This window comes from Protopterus annectens, chromosome 13.part0, assembly GCF_019279795.1.
Source record: "Protopterus annectens isolate FY-2018-M chromosome 13.part0, PAN1.0, whole genome shotgun sequence".
NCBI lineage: Eukaryota > Metazoa > Chordata > Ceratodontiformes > Protopteridae > Protopterus > Protopterus annectens.
The window spans coordinates 148,862,389-148,879,524 of NC_056747.1; the positions used below are offsets into that span (position 1 = coordinate 148,862,389).

Below are 17,136 nucleotides of genomic sequence, written 5' to 3' on the forward strand. Positions count from 1 at the left end.
TCCACACAGCATATGAAATGTTCACTGCCTCTGAGGCGCACTTACCCTCCTCAGGGGTCAGACAAAGGGAGGTATACAACATCATGACTTCCAGACCATCCCTGATACAGCTACAGTACTCAGCACAAGCTTGTGGATGTACAGGTCAATGAGCCAGGCACAATTGACTACTACCACAGCAGTGCAGAGATGGTGAGTGTATTGCAAGCCTTGTGGGATGGTATGTAGCAAACATACAGAGGCATGAAGAATAAGGACAAGTAGCAGCACATAATACTACTGATGTTGCTGGTGGCAAAAGTTGCCTCCCCAGGTGGTTCCATAAGACAGACTGCAAATACCATCTGATCTGCCTCCATACGCCATTCCTTCCTTCTATGACCATGGGAGGGTACTACACACACCACTGCTGAGATGGCATAACTTCTGCCTGAAGAGGACAGAATGCCATCCCCTCAGTCCTGGGCATCATTCCAGGTTGTGGGCAATGCAGCTGATTTTTAAAACCTGGGATGCCTCATCAGACTGCCTGCATGCATTTCCACAGTTCTACTACTTCCTAGTCAGCTGCAGGCACACAGCCTGCAACTCCCATTCGTGGGGGTCAGCCAGCCTATGGGCAATGGTGCTTACATCAGGGTTAACATATGGTACCACAACATCAAGCAGCATACGCATGATCCCCATAGTACTACACTTTCCCTGCTACAGACAGCATCAAGCCTCAACACCACATACCAAAACATTGGACAATTCCAAAAGTCATGTCATGGCAGCTTCTCCAAACGACCTGAGAATGTGACCTCTGACTTCCCATAAGATCCCACATTTTGTGGCTACAGTACTTATCTCCTAACTACAACAGCATTGCACTTGCCTGTCACCATCATCCTTTACCTATGCAAGTGAAGATGACTGTACCCTGCCACCCACCTTCCTTTATATACATGATGCACAGTGTGACCGATCTGTGCACTGCCCTGCATTGCCTGGGTGCGATAACATATTCACAATTTTATTTATATTGGTTTTGTCAATATCATAGCTCACAGTTGTGGATTATATGCTGCCTCTTTACCAGTGCAGCAGTATATTAAGCCTGCTCTGCAATGTTCCTCCCCTAATTCTCCCATCCTGCCTTGACAAGATGTTCAGCTGCTGCACCATCTGTTTGCACTGTGCCATGTTGTGCCGTATGAAACAGACAAAAATAAAATCTAACTATACATGTCTGGACTGTATCGCAGTGGTCCTCCTGAAGTGTCTAGACATCAAATACATCCTCTAAGTAGTCCCAACACATGTTCTGCTTTATTTCAAGTATGCATGGGCCACATTATAGACTATATCCTATATAGTTGGGGGTTACCTATGGGTAGTCATCAGCAAGGGTTGTAGGGCATATGCAGTAACATTTGCAACACAACATATTACATGTGGCCTGCTCTCTGCTTGCATGGCACTTGTGTTTATAGACCTGTCTGATCTAATGACTCTCTGGGAAGTCCTCTTGCAGAAATCTTTGGCAGAGGTCAGATGTGTGAATCATGTGAAGTGCCCAGGTGGCGCATGAACACAAGTAATGCCGTGGCCATTACAGACCACCTAGCAGTTAAGGAGTGGAAGCCCATCTTTTGAATGTACTGTGAGTTCTCTGGACCAGGTGGGGTCTTGATGGTAATGTTGGCAGTCTATGACTTCCAGGACCACTGGGGAAATGCATGATGCTGTAAAATGCCTGCAAGGTGATAAATTGCTCCTCTGCTTTGCTGGGAAGCTATACACATTCCTCTAAATGCTATAGCACAATGTCAAAGAACTTGTTTAGGATTACAGAGGCTGATGTCTGCAACATCCCTATGTGTAATCCACTGATTTTGGAATGGTCTCTGTAGTCAAAATGGTTTAAGGCAACATATACCTTAATATCCACAGAAATGTTTTTATCACAAATCCCATCAATTTTGCCTGTGGTTGACAGTTTGCCTAGGTCCCATACAGTCTCCTTTTACACACAGAAGGGGTCCACAATCTGCTGGTATGTCAACGTGGATGTGCATAGCACTGTGGGCTCTGATGGCGGCACTGCTCTATTAGTGCTACTGCTAGTACTGCTGCTGTCATGTGATCTACATCTCCACCCATAAAACAGGCATACACCATCTCACCACTTTTTTATGCCATTTGCATCAGTGCAGATGATTTGCATGTTATTATGAGTTTATTAGCATGTGCTGCATACCATGTTATTTTGAACCTTGCACGTTCAGTCATGCTGTGTTTCAGAATTGCCACCTACATTAATTTATGCTGTGCAATGCACTACTCAGCTGTTGTCTTTATGCACATGTATGACTTTTTGCATAATGATCTGTGCACAATTTTTTTTTCAAAATTGAGATTTTCAGGTGTTCCACACTGGACACATGTACTTCCCTGGAAAATGTTTACAATAATTTTAGTTTTTAATGGGAATGATCAAGCTATAGAAATTTTGTATAAAAGAATAAAGAAAACAGTGTCTTGGAATGCTATCAAAAAAAATCAGCAAACTTTCATGCAAATACCATAATTATACTTAATTGTTTAATCAAATGGGAGAATTACCTCCATTCTGGGTAATGTATCGGACCCATGGCAATGCCTGATAGCCACTTTTTTCAATGATTTTCAAGTAGCGAACCTAGAGGAGGGAAGAGAGATCACAAGTCATCACTTATCCTTTAAAAAAGAAAATTTGTTGCAAATCTTTAAGGCACATTAGTATACAGACATGTTTTTGGGTGGTGGTGGTAAAAGGATGAACAATCAAGAATGTGAAGCTTTTCAGAATATCTTTTTTTTTTCTCACAGCAACAGCACTACAAAAGGTATTAAAAACAAGTTAAAACATATGCAGCCTGCTCAATACAACGTGCTTCTTTTATAACCTTCTAGTAAGCTGCACAGAAGTGCCCTCTCTTTTTTAAAGTTATTTACAGCGAATTAAATTTTGGGGGTTGGCAAGGGCTAGTTGTGAATTTCATTTGTATAGGACTGAAAGACTTGCACAATCAGAGCTGCATCGGGTATGGCTAAAGTGATTTTCTAACTTTTTTTAACTTACCTTGGCACCATGGCATGTGGTGCAAAAACTGCTGGACAGTGCTTCTGAACATAAGGAACTTTTCCCTTCACTTTAGAGGATAAAAATACTTTCAAAAATTCAGTTTTTTATAGATTCATAGACTGTTACTAGGCTAACAACTTGCGGGGCCTTTCGCCTAATGAAGCTTTCCTGAAAAAAAAAATAATGTCCTATATCCAAATAGAACATTGAGGTTCAGGCATTTATATAAGCCACCTCTGTCCAAAGGGGCATAGGTGTCAGGCCCGGTGTGAATTTCCTATTCCCCATCCACCGGTATAGGCTGTGCTTAAACTAGGTAACAGAAACTCAGCTTCAAAAGGACAGGATCAAAAGCCTGTTCCATAGGAGGGGCAGTCTTCGGGACGCATCTGTCTCTCCAGCAAGTTCTGTTTAAGTCACACTCAAAATTCAGGCACTTAGGCCTTGCATTTCATAGGTTCATAGATTCATACTAGAACCCGCGGTAGTGGTGCTGCAGTAGCGTTGTCGTTTCACAGTAAGACGCTGTCCGGTTCAATTCTCAGCAAGAGCGTCTTCTGCGTGGAGACATGCGTGAATGGGCGTACCTTCTTTGAAGGTTGTGCATCAGGCCTGGTAAGCCGGTACGTAAAAATCAACTGCCAATCATTAGCGGACCAGAGTTCCATTGTGGCGACCCCTAACCGGGAAAAGCCGAAAGACACAAACAAATAGATTCATACTACACTAACTGCCCTTGTGGGCCATTTTAAGTCTAGCCAATTACCCAGAGTAAGAATCAAACCCTGCACATTGTGTCGACAGGGTAAACACCTTAATCATTAAGCCAACCTCCCAACAGAACAAATATTCATCTAGCTGAGAGCTTTCATACGAGGCTAAGGAGTTCTGTCTGTTACTTGGTTGTTGAGATATTTAGAAAAAAATGAAAGTACATTAATATCATAAAAAAAGAAGTTATGTACTCACCATAACGTTCCATCTGAGTAGTTGTACTTCATTTGTCTTCAACCTGTGGGTATTAGGATCCGAGACGACCACATCACTAGCATCTGAGCTCCAAGCTCCTCCCATTACCCATAATGCTCCCCTGTCTCCTTTCTTCCCTCAGATCGCGTTTGCTGCTCAAGAAAACATAAGCCTGATCCAATCAGACCTTACCACTAATGGCTCCCAACAACTAAGCAAAGCATAACCAGGAGTGCCACTGTAGTGATCCTCTCCCAAGTACAAGGTTAGAACAATAGTGACAAGGTCAGGGGGGTGGTTGAAGACAAGTGAAGTACAACTACTCGGATGGAACATTAGTACGAGTACACAACTTCTTTATTTGAAGTAATTGACTTCATTTGGTCTTCAACCTGTGGGACAAAGTCCCCAGCTACCAACACCTGGGTGGCCCTCATGGAAGGACATCCCGGAGCACCGTGCAGCCAAAGAATGCCCTACTCCTGGATACAATGTCCAATTTGTAATGAGATACGAAGGTATGAGATGAGAACCAATTAGCTGCAGAACAAATGTCATCCAGCGACACCCTAGACCAAAAAGCCGCTGAGGTGGCCATGGACCTAGTAGAGTGGGCTTTCACCTGACCCAGAGGGGAAATGCCTCAATCAGAATATGCTTGAATGACACATTGGGAAATCCAGCGAGCAATGGTCACTTTAGAAATTGGCTTGCCCAGAAATGGTTTCGAATAGGAGACAAACTGGTCAGATGTGTGAAAAGATTTTGTTCTGTTTTAATAAAATCTCAGTTGCCTATGTACATCCAACAAGTGTAATAAGAAGTTATGTACTCACCATAACATTCCATCTGAGTAGGTAAACTTCATTTGTCAGCAACCCATGGGTTACCGGATCAGAGCCGGCAGTTTCCAACAGCTAAGATCTGAGCTCCAAGCTCCTCCCCCTTACCCATAACTCCCTGCCATCCCTTCCTGACCTCAGATCGAGTTTGCCTAAAACCAAGGCTTGCAATCACCACCTGTCTAGGGTAAATTGGGTCCAATCTACAGTGAAGCAGGAATATCAAGAACATCCGAAGAGGACAGGGGGACGGAGGGAGGGACGGCTGCTGACAAATGAAGTTTACCTACTCAGATGGAACGTTATGGTGAGTACATAACTTCTTAATCTGAAGTGGTTAACTTCATTTGTGCATCAACCTATGGGACAGAGTCCCCAGCTACCTGAATCTTGGGAGGCCCTTAAGGAAGGATGTTCCGGAGCACTGCGGAGCCAAAGGATGCTCTCCCTCTGGAAACCAGATCTAACTTATAGTGGTTTATAAATGTGTGAGAAGAGGCCCACGTGGCAGCCGAGCAAATGCCATCCAACGAAACTCTAGCTTGAAAGGCAGCAGAGGTAGAAACAGACCGAGTTGAATAGGCATGGACTCCCTGAGGAGCAGGCCTGCCAGAACTCTCATTAGCCAAGAGAATACACTGAGAAATCCACCTGGATAGTGTGACTTTAGAAACAGCTTTCCCCAAACTGGATTTAGCAAAGGACACAAACAGCTGATCTGAACGTCTATAACTGGCTGTCCTGTGCAAATAAAATCTCGCCTTTATTTTGGTAATTGGGAAAGAAGACTGGCAAATTAATAGACTGGTTAATGTTAGCCTCGGAAGCAATTCTGGGAAGAAAAGAGGGATTGGTCCTGAGGAATACCCTATCCTTGTGGAAAGTCAAGTACGGAGGCTTGGCACAAAGGGCTTGAAGCTCCGAAACCCTTTTTGCCAAAGTAATAGCGACTAGAAAAGCCATTTTCCAGGATATGAATTTGAGATCTACCGAGGCAGCAGGCTCAAAGGGAGAAGCTGTTAAGGCCTGGAGTACCAGTGATAAGTCCCAAGGAGGGATCACATCCTTCAACGGAGGCCTTAGTAGGAAGGTGCCTTTTAAGAAGGCTTTACACAATTTGGATGAGGTCAAGGGGCCAAGATCACATCCAACGTGGTAATGAGCGATTGCCGCCAACTGTACTTTGACTGTGGAAGAGCTAGCACCTTTATCAAACAGTCCCGATAGAAATTCCAGCACAGCTGGTAAAGGAGCTGTGAAAGGATCCAGATTCTGATGTTCTGCCCAAATAGAAAAACGTTTCCATTTGCTACGATAAACTTTCCTAGTAGACGGCTTGTGAGCCGCCACTAGGATCGCTTTGACCGGGGAAGAGATACTGGGAGTCTGAACTAACAGTGGAACTGGATCAACCAAGCTGTGAGCTTCAGGTTGTCCAGGTTCGGGGTTGGTAGGCCCAAGGGGTGAGATCAGATCCGGGTCAGGATCTAGAACCCAGGGAGGATTCACTAGATGAGACCACAGATAAGGGAACCATGTCTGATGAGGCCAGAATGGGGCAATGAGGATTATCATGCTCCCCAACCGTCTGGCTTTCTGCAGAAATTTCAGCATCAGGGGAAGAGGTGGGTAAGCATACAGTAGAACGGGAGGTCAAGCATGCACCAGAGCGTCTCTTGGTGATTCCCCGGGTGGGGGAATTAGAGCTAAGTAGGTGTTGCACTTCGTGTTTGAAGGAGAAGCGAAAAGATCGCAACAAGGCTGACCCCATTTGGAGAAGATCTGCTTCGCTACTGTGGGTTCCAGAGATCACTCGCACGGCGAGAGAATGGTGTGACTCAATTTGTCCGCTAGGATGTTGGACTGGCCCGGAATGTGCGTCGCTATGAGAAAGCGGTTGGTGGAAATTGCCCATTCCCAAACTCTCATGGTCTCTCGACAAAGTGGACAGGACCTGGTTCCCCCTTGTTTGCTGATATACCAAACGACAGACATGTTGTCCGTTTGGATCGCAATAGTCCCGATGGGAGGAAGGCTCTGAAGTGCTTGCAACGCTAACAGCACCGCCCTCATCTCCAGGACATTGATAGGCAGGGAGGTCTCCGTCTGGTTCCATGTGCCTTGGACGGTCCTGCCGCAACAATGCCCCCCCCACCCGAGGCGAGAGGCGTCCGTGGTCACCGTGGCGAGGGGACACAGAGAAGGGGTGCCCCTTTTGGAGGTCCAGAGACTGGAGCCACCATAAGAGGGCGCTCCTGCAAACGCTGCCGAGAGGGACAGGATGGCTCAGGGGATATCGCAGGAAGGACCATTGGACTTGGAGGGTCCATTGCAGAATTCTCATATTTAGGCGCACCATGGGAAGGAGATTGATGGTAGCCGCCATCGAGCCTAGGGCCCTCAAGACCAGTTCAGTCGGCGAGGTCGGACAATGAAGGATGGCCTGCACATGGAGTCTTCGGGATCGCATCCGGTCTGGAGTTAAGAAGGCTAAGAGCTGGTTTGAGTCCAACCTGGCTCCGATAAAATCTATGACCCGAGTCGGGAGTAGGGAGGATTTTCCAGCGTGGATCATGATTCCCAGCCGGGGAGCTAGGCGAAGAAAGAAATTCCTGGCTGTGCAGAGTAGATGCCTTGTGGGGGTGGTCAGGAGCCAGTCATCTAGGTATGGAAAGACCTGAATTCCCTGGAGTCTCAGGTGGGCCGCTAACACCTTGGTGAACACCCTGGGGGCAGTGGTGAGACCAAAGGGGAGGACCCTGAATTGGTAATGGTTGGCTCCTAGCCTGAAGCAGAGAAACCTCCTGGATCGTCTGTCCATTAAGATATGGTAGTACGCATCCTTGAGGTCTATGGAGCACATCCAGTTGTTCTCCTGCAAGAAGGGGAGAATGGATTGAAGAGTGACCATCCGGAACTTTTCTTTGGCTATCGCCAGGTTCAAGAGGGATAAGTCGAGGATCGGTCTCAAGGTCCCCATCTTTTTTGGCACCAAGAACAACCTGGAGTAAAAGCCAGTTATGTCCTGGTCTGGGGGGACGTGCTGGATCGTTCCTTTTTCTAGCAGCTGCCGAATTTCTGCAGCTGGGTCCTCCCTCTGATCGGGTGGGACATCGGGGAGGCACCTAGGTCTGAGAGGGGGATGGAGAAATGGAATCTCGTAGCCTCTGGATATGATCCGAAGCACCCAGCGGTCTGTCGTGGTGGACTACCAAGCTGCTAGGTGCTTCAAGAAATGCCCACAACTGCCTCCAGAGTGGAGCAGTTGGGTAACCCCTCAGGTTTGCTGCGTGGGCTGATCAGAAAAAGGTTCTCTGGACCCAAAGTTCTTCGGGCCCCCTCTGTCTCTAGGGCGGCGTCCACCCTGTCCTCCTCTGCCTCTGAAGGACGGGGGAGTCCGGAGCAAAACGGGATTGCTGAGACTTTAGGAACCACATCATCTTCTGTCCCTTTTGATTCTTAGAGAAGAACCTCTGGGGAGCAGAGAAGCGGACTCCTATGGCAGACGTCTTCCCGTCTTTCTCGCTCTGGACCAAGGTGTTGCGTATGGTTTTGCCAAAGAGGGCAGACCATCAAACGGGGCATTAGCGAATGATGCCTTGAAGGGTTCCGCGAAATCAGTGGCGGAGCCAGGCCTGTCGCCTTAGTACGACGCCCGCTCCGCTAGCTCTAGTGGGTCCTTCCGTAGCATGGGACAGTAGCCGCATAGAGGTATTGGAAATCGACCTGAGAGTGTCGATTCGGGTAGAGTACACCTGCTTGTCCTCTGCCGACATGGACACTGGGGGCGATCCGGCGTATTCTTTAATAAGATCCCGCTGGAGCCGTATGACGTGTGCCATGTAGTTCAGCGACCTTATGGAGAAGGTGGCTGAAGCAAACATCCGCTTCCCCAAACGGTCCATCGCCTGAGACTCCTTGTCAGGGGGATGGACCTAGGGACTCTCTTGGGCCAGTTCCCTTTTGTTGGCCGCTACCATCAACATGGCATCTACAAGGGTTCCCTTGCTCCAATGAGACCTGTCCGAAGGGGGGCTGAGAATTCTATTGAGCCTCTTAGGGATGGGCTCCACAGTGTCCGGCTCCTTCCATGCCCTGGTAGTGATCAAATCTACCAGGGGATGGGCCGGAGGGGACACCCAAGAGGTAGACGGGCCTACTTCAAACGCCTCTAGGAACACGGACTCGTCCGAGGTAGCCTTTGGGGCAGACCACCCCCCCGATCCTGAGCATCGCCATGATGTCTCCAAATGAGACAACTTCAGGGGGTGATCTTGGGGAACCTTCCCCCTCCTCCAAATCCGTCTCCTCTGTTAAGGACTCAAGGGAGTCCAAGTGCCTCCTTTTGCACTTGCGTTTGTGAGGAACCTCCTTGGGGGGAGGGGGCTGTCTGAGGAGGCCTCACCAACCACATCATGTTCCAACAAGGGAACAATCTGGGACGTCTGAGCAGGCTATCCCTGGGGCCGGGTGATGGAAAACGGACCCATTTGGGAGGGAGTGCAGGGTGGAGCGGTAGCTAAGGCCGGGGGCCTGGAATCCCTCGACAGAACCCTCTCCACCACGTCGAATGCCAAAGGAGAGCCACTCTCTCCAGGATCTGAGAGCAGACCCTCCCTCAGATCCGATGAGCAGATCGGATCCGAAGGGCCAGTATGCTCCGACCTACCCAGAGTCGAATGCATACTGACCACCTCGGATCCGAAGCTCAACTCTCGGCTCAGAGCCTGAATCTGAAGAAAAGGGACCCGACAGGCTCGAGGGCGCTGTCGGCGCCTAAGAACCCGACTCCATCTGCGCCGACATTCCCCCAGCGCCGACGCTACTCGGCTCCGTAGACCCCGAACCCAGAAAGCGGGTTGGGGAAGGAGCAATTGGGGCGAAAAAAGGGGTTGAGCTCCCCCCCCCCCGGAGGGGGTGAGGCAGGAGCACTCCCATCTGCAGCTGGGCCTGGAGGAACCTTCTCATCATCTGATCCAAGTCTGCATCTGTTAGGCTTCTGGTGGATCTGGAAGAGGCCACCGAGGTGGGATGGGAGTGCCGCCTCAATCTCGAAGGAGACCGGGCCTCATCCTCCTCCGGCTCCCAGCGAAAAGCTGGGGGAATGGTGCCGGGAAGGAGAAGGTCCGGACATTCCAGGGGGGAGAAGCTTGCTTGGCTGGTGGGGCTGAAGCGGAGGCCTCGGCCCGCCACTTGTGTTTTTCTCGGCGCTTCTCCCTCCTGGCTTCCCTATCCTCCTGGCCCAAGGTGAGAGGTTGAGTCCCGGCCAGAGGAAAGGAAGCATCCGTCGGCACTGCTGCAGCTGAGGCAGGAGCCACGGAGGGACCGGAGGACGGAGCTGAATCTGGGGGCAAGAGTCCCGCCAGAATCAGCTTCGACCTCCGGTCCCTGATAGCCCTGGGGTTGAACGCTGCACAAATAGAGCAGCCAGAAGACAGGTGTTCAACCCCAAGGCATATCACGCACAGTTTGTGGCCATCAGCCGGGGAAAGCTTATGGCCACACTCGGTACACTTGGAAAAGAAAGTTTTGGCGGCCTCAGACATCCCAACTAAAACCACACACGCTAGGCCCCAAAACCACACACATACACCTTAACGCTGACGTGAAACGGGGGAGGAAAGGCTAGCAATTACACTAAAAACTAAGGATTGGTAACAACACAAACTCACTCAAAAATATTAACTATTTTACAAAGAAAGATTTTTCTCTCAGAAAACCAACTCGCGAAGGCCTGGAAGCTCGAGATCAAGCTGCTGGTAGTAACCGCAGCAAACTAGATCTGGGGTCAGGAAGGGATGGCAGGGAGTTATGGGTAAGGGGGAGGAGCTTGGAGCTCAGATCTTAGCTGTTGGAAACTGCCGGCTCGGATCCGATGTGGATCCGATAACCCATAGGTTGATGCACAAATGAAGTTAACTACTTCAGATCTTGTATTCACCTCTATTTTGGATATTTGGATAGAAAACAGGAAGATTGATAGTTTGATTAATATTGGTTTCTGAAGCCACCTTGGGAGGAAAGGAAGGATTAGTATGCAGGGACACCCTGTCCTTGTGAAAAAAACATGTAAGGAACTTTAATGGACAATGCTTGAAGTTCCGATACCTCCTAGCAGAAGTGATACCTACCAAAAAGGCAGTTTTCCAAGGCAGGAATTGTAAATCTACTGATGCCGTGGGCTCAAAGGGAGGGGAGACTAGAGCCTGAAGTACAAAAGTGAGGTTCCATGGAGGTGTCGGGTCTTAAAAGGAAGGAACCTTTAAGGAAGGTCTTGCAAAGTCTGGAAGAAGCTAGGGAAGCCCTGTTTTCCCTTACATGGAAGTTAGAGATGGCAGCCAGTTGGACTTTAACGGTAGAAGAACTAGCACCTCGGTGAAAGATACCTGCTAGAAATTCCAGAACAGCTGAAACCGGAGCCATAAACGGATCTAGGTCCCGCTGAAAGGTCCATATAGAGAACCGTTTCCACTTGCTACAATATATTTTTCTGGTAGAAGACTTGTAAGCCACCACCAAAATGGTTTTAACCGGAGAAGATAAACCAGGAGCCCTAATCATTAACGGAACTGGAGCAGCCAAGCAGTGAGTTTCAGACTGTCCAGGTCTGGATGAGGAATCCACGAGGGATGCGAAATGAGATCCAGAACCAAGAGCCATGGTGGAATTGCCAGGTGAGACCAAAGGGAGGGGAACCAGACTTGGCGAGTGGGGAAATGAGGATTACTTTGCTCTCCAACCTGTGAGCTTTCTGAAGAAACTTTGGAATGAGGGGTAACGGGGGTAAAGCATAAAGAAGACCGTGAGGGCAAGCATGAACCAGTGGGTCTCTGGGGTCTTCTCCCTGAGGGGGGTACAGAGCGAAGAACTTGCTGCATTTCACGTTGGAAGGAGATGGAAGAGATCGCAGCAAGGCTGACCCCACTTGAGGAAGATCTGTTCCACTACTTAAGGATTCAGAGACCACTCATAAGACATCAGAATAGTCCTGCTGAGCCCGTTTGCCAGAATGTTGGACCTTCCCGGAATGTGTGTTGCCACCAGCAAGCGCCCGGTGGAAATTGCCCATTCCCACACTCTCATGGCTTCATGACAAAGGGGGTAAGATCTGGTTCCATCCTGTTTATTGATATACCAGACTACTGACATGTTGTCTGACTGAATAGCAATAGTCCCTTGAGGAAGATGGGCATGAAGGGCCTGCAACGCTAGAAGAACCACCCTCATCTCCAGGACACTGATATGCAGTTTGGTCTTGGAAGGGGATCACGTGCCTTGGACAGTTCTTCCTGAGTAATGCCCCCCCCCCAGCCTAGATGGGAAGCATCCGAGTTCACTGGTTATGGGAAAGGACGGAACAAAGGGATGTCCCTTGACAATGTCCGGGAAGAGAATCCACCAGTGAAGAGACTCTCTGCAAACCAGGGAAATCCGAACTGGATGGGACAAGGGCAGATCTAGTAGAGACCACTGAACTGCTAGTGTCCTCTGGAGAACTCGCATATGAAGTCGTGCAAAGGGTAGAAGATGAATGTGGCTGCCATGGAACCGACAGCCAGGAGAACTGCCTCCGCTGAGGGAAGATGAGCCTGGAGAATGTAAGAAACATGAAGTCTTAAATTGTGTAGCCTTTCTGGGGTGACGTAAACCTCCATTTGTATGGTGTCCAACCAAGCTGCTATAAAGTTTAGTGTCTAGAATGGAGTCAGTGACAATTTACTGAGGTTTATAGTAATGCCCAGACTGTTCGCTAATACCAGGATGATAGATATTGTGTAAATTAAAATGCTTTTCCCCAATATACTGTGTGTACAGTGAAAGGAAATGTGCAAGGCCAAACAGCAGTTTTCAAAATAATATGCTTGCTTTGCAAAAACAGTTATGTTCAGCTTCGATATTAATAACATATAGCTGTGGGCATTACTGTAAATGCACCCTGTTATAGAAAAAAAGGAAGTTGACTTTCTTGGCTTTCAGATGCAGAATTAAATAAAATGCAGACAGGGACAGGTCAAGTGACACAAAGATGACATGGAGAGACTTTTGTGAAGTCTTCAGATACAGCAAGGACCAAAAAAGGGCATGAAATAACCATGGACTTTTTCTTGACAGACAGAAACCAGAAGAACAAGTCACAAGGACATTAAAAATAACATTGGTTGAAAAGAATATATAAACGGGACAGTATGTTTGTTTCAGTGGTTACGTCTTAGTCTAAGTGTGCCTTAGTCTACTCATCTGTCTAGCTGTGTTATAATAGAAGTGAAATAGCTCTGACAGAATTAACTGTTTGACAAGAATTTGTTCTGAGACAAAGTATAACAGATACAGTAGTACGGAGTTTGTCTGGTCTACTTTTGGACATTTTCTTCAGTGACATTTCTTCAGAGGCAAAATAAAGACCTCTGCTTGACATTTCTTCAGAAAAGAAAGATACATTTCTTCAGTGGCGAGCCTTGGCCAGTGACTGTGACCATATATCTGTTACCAGCAGTTAATACTACAGAGGGATCCCTACTACTTTACATTAGTTCAACAGACTGACAGTTCCAGTGCTTTAACAGAGAAACAGTTCCAGTACTTCGTTGGTGGACATAGAATTGAAATAGCTCTGAAAGAATTGTTGGGCAAGAATTTGTTCGGAGACAAATAAAGAATAATAGATACAGTAGTACTGAGTTTGTCTGGTCTACTTTTGGATATTTTCTTCAGTGGTGAAATAAAGACCTCTGCTTGACATTTATTCAGGAAAGAAAGAAATACATTTCTTCACAGGAAATAGTCCCTGGCTTGGCACAGCAGACGCTTGGTGGGGGCAGCAAGGAGCCAATTGTCCACGTAAGGAAATACCTGAATTCCCTGAAGCCTCAAGTGAGCCGGTACTACCACTATCACTTTGGTAAACACCCTGGGGACTGTGGTGAAACCAAAGGGGAGGGCCCTGAATTGATGACTGGGCCCCAGCCGGAAGCAGAGAAACCTGTGGGAGTGCCTGTTCATTTTGATATGATAGTACGCGTCCTGGAGGTCAATCAAGCACATCCAATCCTTTTCCTGCAGGTAGGGCAGGATGGACTGAAGGGTGACCATCCGGAATTTTTCCTTGGCTACAGATAGGTTCAAGGTGGAAAGATCCATAATCGGTCTTAGGTCCCGTCTTCTTTGGCACTAAAAAGAACGTGGAATAAATGTCCAATCCGGATTGGTCTGGGAGAACGGTTTGAATGACTTGTTTGCTTAGCAGCTTGTCTATTTCCACTGATGCTACCTCCCTTTGCACAGGTGGAATGTCTGGAAGGTGTTTTGGTGGGAGGGGTGGCTCTGAATGGGATCAATAACCTCTGGATATGATTTGCAACACCCAACGGTCTGTTATGTACTCCCATTTCGTTGGGTGTAGTGAGAGGCGACCCCCGACTGCCTCCACAGATGAGCAGTCAGGCAGTCCCTCAGGGCTGCTGCATGGGCCTGTCCAAGAATGGTTCTCGTAACTCGAAATTTCTCAGACCCCCTCTGTCTCTGGGCAGGTGTCTATCAAGACCCCTCTGCCTCTGGGGGAAGAGGACTCCTGAGTGTCCCGGGAGAACTGAGATTTTCAGAACCACATCATCTTTGCCCCTCTCTGATTCCTGGAGAAGGATCTTTGGGGGGAGAAGCGAATCCCGATGGCAGACAGTGTCTTCCCATTCTTCTCACTCTGGACCAGTGTTTCACGCACAGACTTCCCAAACAGGGAAGAACCATCATAGGGGGCATTAGCAAAGGACGCCTTGAAGGGTTCCGAGAATTGACAGCCAGATCCAGGCATGACACCTCATGGCAACGCTGGACCCGGCCACCCTAGCACCTCCCTCCATGGCATGGGAAAGGAAGCACATGGACGTATTGGCTACTGCCTTTAGAGTGGCCATTCGCGTGAACGTCTTCTTGCCCTCAGCCGATGTGGACTCTGGGGGCTACTCAGCGGCTTCTTTAACCAAGTCACGCATGCACATGCAGTCAGATGACATGTGCCATATAGTTCAGTGCCCTTATGGTAAAGGTTGCTGAAGCATACACTTGCTTCCCCAAATCGTCCATACTCCTCGACTGCCGGTCAGGAGGATGGACTGTAGAGCTCTCCTGTGAGAGCTCTTTCTTTGTGGCAGCTGCCTCTACCATAGCGTCTACTGGGGACCCCTTACTCGAGCTAGTCCTGTCTGGTGGGGGACTTTTATTTGGATGCTTGGGAATAGCCTCCACGGTGTCCGGTTCCTTCCATGCCCGAGATATTGTTAGGTCTACAAGCGGGTCTGCGGGAGGGGACACCCAAGAGGTAGATGGGCCCGTACTGAATGCCTCTAGGAACACCAACTCGTCTGAGGTTGGTTTTTGGGCAGACCCCCCCCCTTTGGCGAAGGAGTTCCATGAGACATCTTTGGGGGTGACCTGGGGAACCTTCCCTTTCCTCCAAAGTCAGTGCCATCCATGCCTCCTTTTGCATGTCCACTTGCGAGGAGCCTCCTCAGTGGGACTGTCTGTGGGGGACTTACAAACTTCTTGCTGCTCCCGAACAGGAGCTCCCTGAAGCACACCAAGCACAGGCTGTCTCTGAGAGGATAGGAAGGTCGGGGCCAAACCCAGAGCCAAGGGAGTTGAGGCACAGTCCAAAGATGAGATAGTCAGGGGTCTTGACGCACTCGAGAGAGCCCTCTCCACCACATCAAAAGCAGAGGGGGAACGCACTTCCTGAGAAATAAAGCAAGGGAGCCACTCCCCTCGGACCCGACGTGGGAGTTGGAGCCAAGACTGCAGGTGCCGAGGAGAATACTGCACTCCAAAAGGCTTGGAGCCAACAGTGCCCCCTCAGATCAGACACCCACACTATGGTTCCGAGAGCTCAGACCCGACCGACACAGGATAGGATCCGACACACTCAAGGCAATGGCCAGCGTAGAGGTACAAGGTACCATCGGCACCAACCCCCCCCCCCGACCTCCAGGGTCCTCTGATCCAAAGACTCCAAAACTGATGGATTAGAGGAGTTATGGGGGTGAAGCAGGGCTGAGAGCTCCCCGCTCTGGAGGGAGAGGGGGCTGGCAAGACTCCCATCTGGATCTGGGTGCGGATGACCTTCCGCATCAACTTGTCCATCTCTGCCTCTCGCTAAGACTATGGGTCGACCTAGACGAAGAAGCCACTGACACTGGCCGGGAGTGCCGATGAGGGGAACCTCTAGATAGGGGTCTAGATACCTCCGGCTCCGGGGAGAACCTGGGTGATCAGCGCCAAGGGGTAATGGGCCTAGGAGGGGTATTGGATTTAGCAGGAGGTCCCGCAGGAGCCGTGTGGTTCGGGGACCACTTCCTAGATCTGTCCTTTGTTTTTCATGTTCCCCAGATCTCATGGTGGGAGGTTGAGTCCCAGGGGCCTGGGGAGGGGAGGAAGCAGAAGCAGCTGAAGCTGAGGCTGCTGAAGCTGTGGTAATGAGGACAGCCATCCCTGTAGAAGGGAGCAGGCCTTTCATCACCAGCTTAGCCCTCCTATCCTTAAGGACCCGCGGGTTAAAACCTGTGCAAATAGGACAGGAGGTAAGCAAATGGGCCATGCCCAAACACATTACACACAGAGTGTGGCCATTGGCTGGGGCATTTCCTGAATACTGGCTTGGGGGTCTCAGTCATAATAGGGATAGCAATCACCCCCAAGCAGCACCTGCTCACACACACATGCACACAAAAGGACAGGGAGCGGGAGGCCAAAGGGAAAATTTTTTTTTTTTTTTTTTTTTTTTTTTTTTTTAATATCTGATGGACAAACGCGGTCGAGGAAAGACATTTAGCCTAACCTGCCCAAAAAAACCCCAGTCACTTACCCAAAATACAGCCTGCAGCTCTGAGACTACGATACGTAGCTTTTCAGCGGCAAATGAGATCTGAGGGAAGGAAAGAGACAGGGGAGCATGATGGATAAGGGGAGGAACTTGGAGCTCAGATAAGATGCTAGTGATGCAGCCATCTTGAATCCGAATACCCAGAGGTTGAAGACCAAATGAAGTCAGCTACTTCAGAGCAATAGTCAATATCTATTTACCTGCACTAGACAGAGGTCAAATATTAATACAGTTGAGTTTGTCATTGTGTAAGCCTCAAGATGAAATCTTTGAAATCCTCGGCATCACATGGCTTTGGAATTATTGATGCAAATATGAACAAGCAATATTTGATGCCTACATAC

General features: G+C 48.7%; 1 protein-coding gene across 1 annotated transcript in view; it reads right to left on the reverse strand.

Moving 5' to 3' along the window:
- Positions 1-17,136, reverse strand: part of AP1M1 (adaptor related protein complex 1 subunit mu 1) — a gene marked incomplete in the record, with an annotated part of 1,516,013 nt that overhangs the window by 113,820 nt on the left and 1,385,057 nt on the right. Inside the window, 1 exon segment of the mRNA XM_044090737.1 lies at positions 2,608-2,683. Within this exon segment, the coding sequence (XP_043946672.1) occupies positions 2,608-2,683 (76 nt within the window).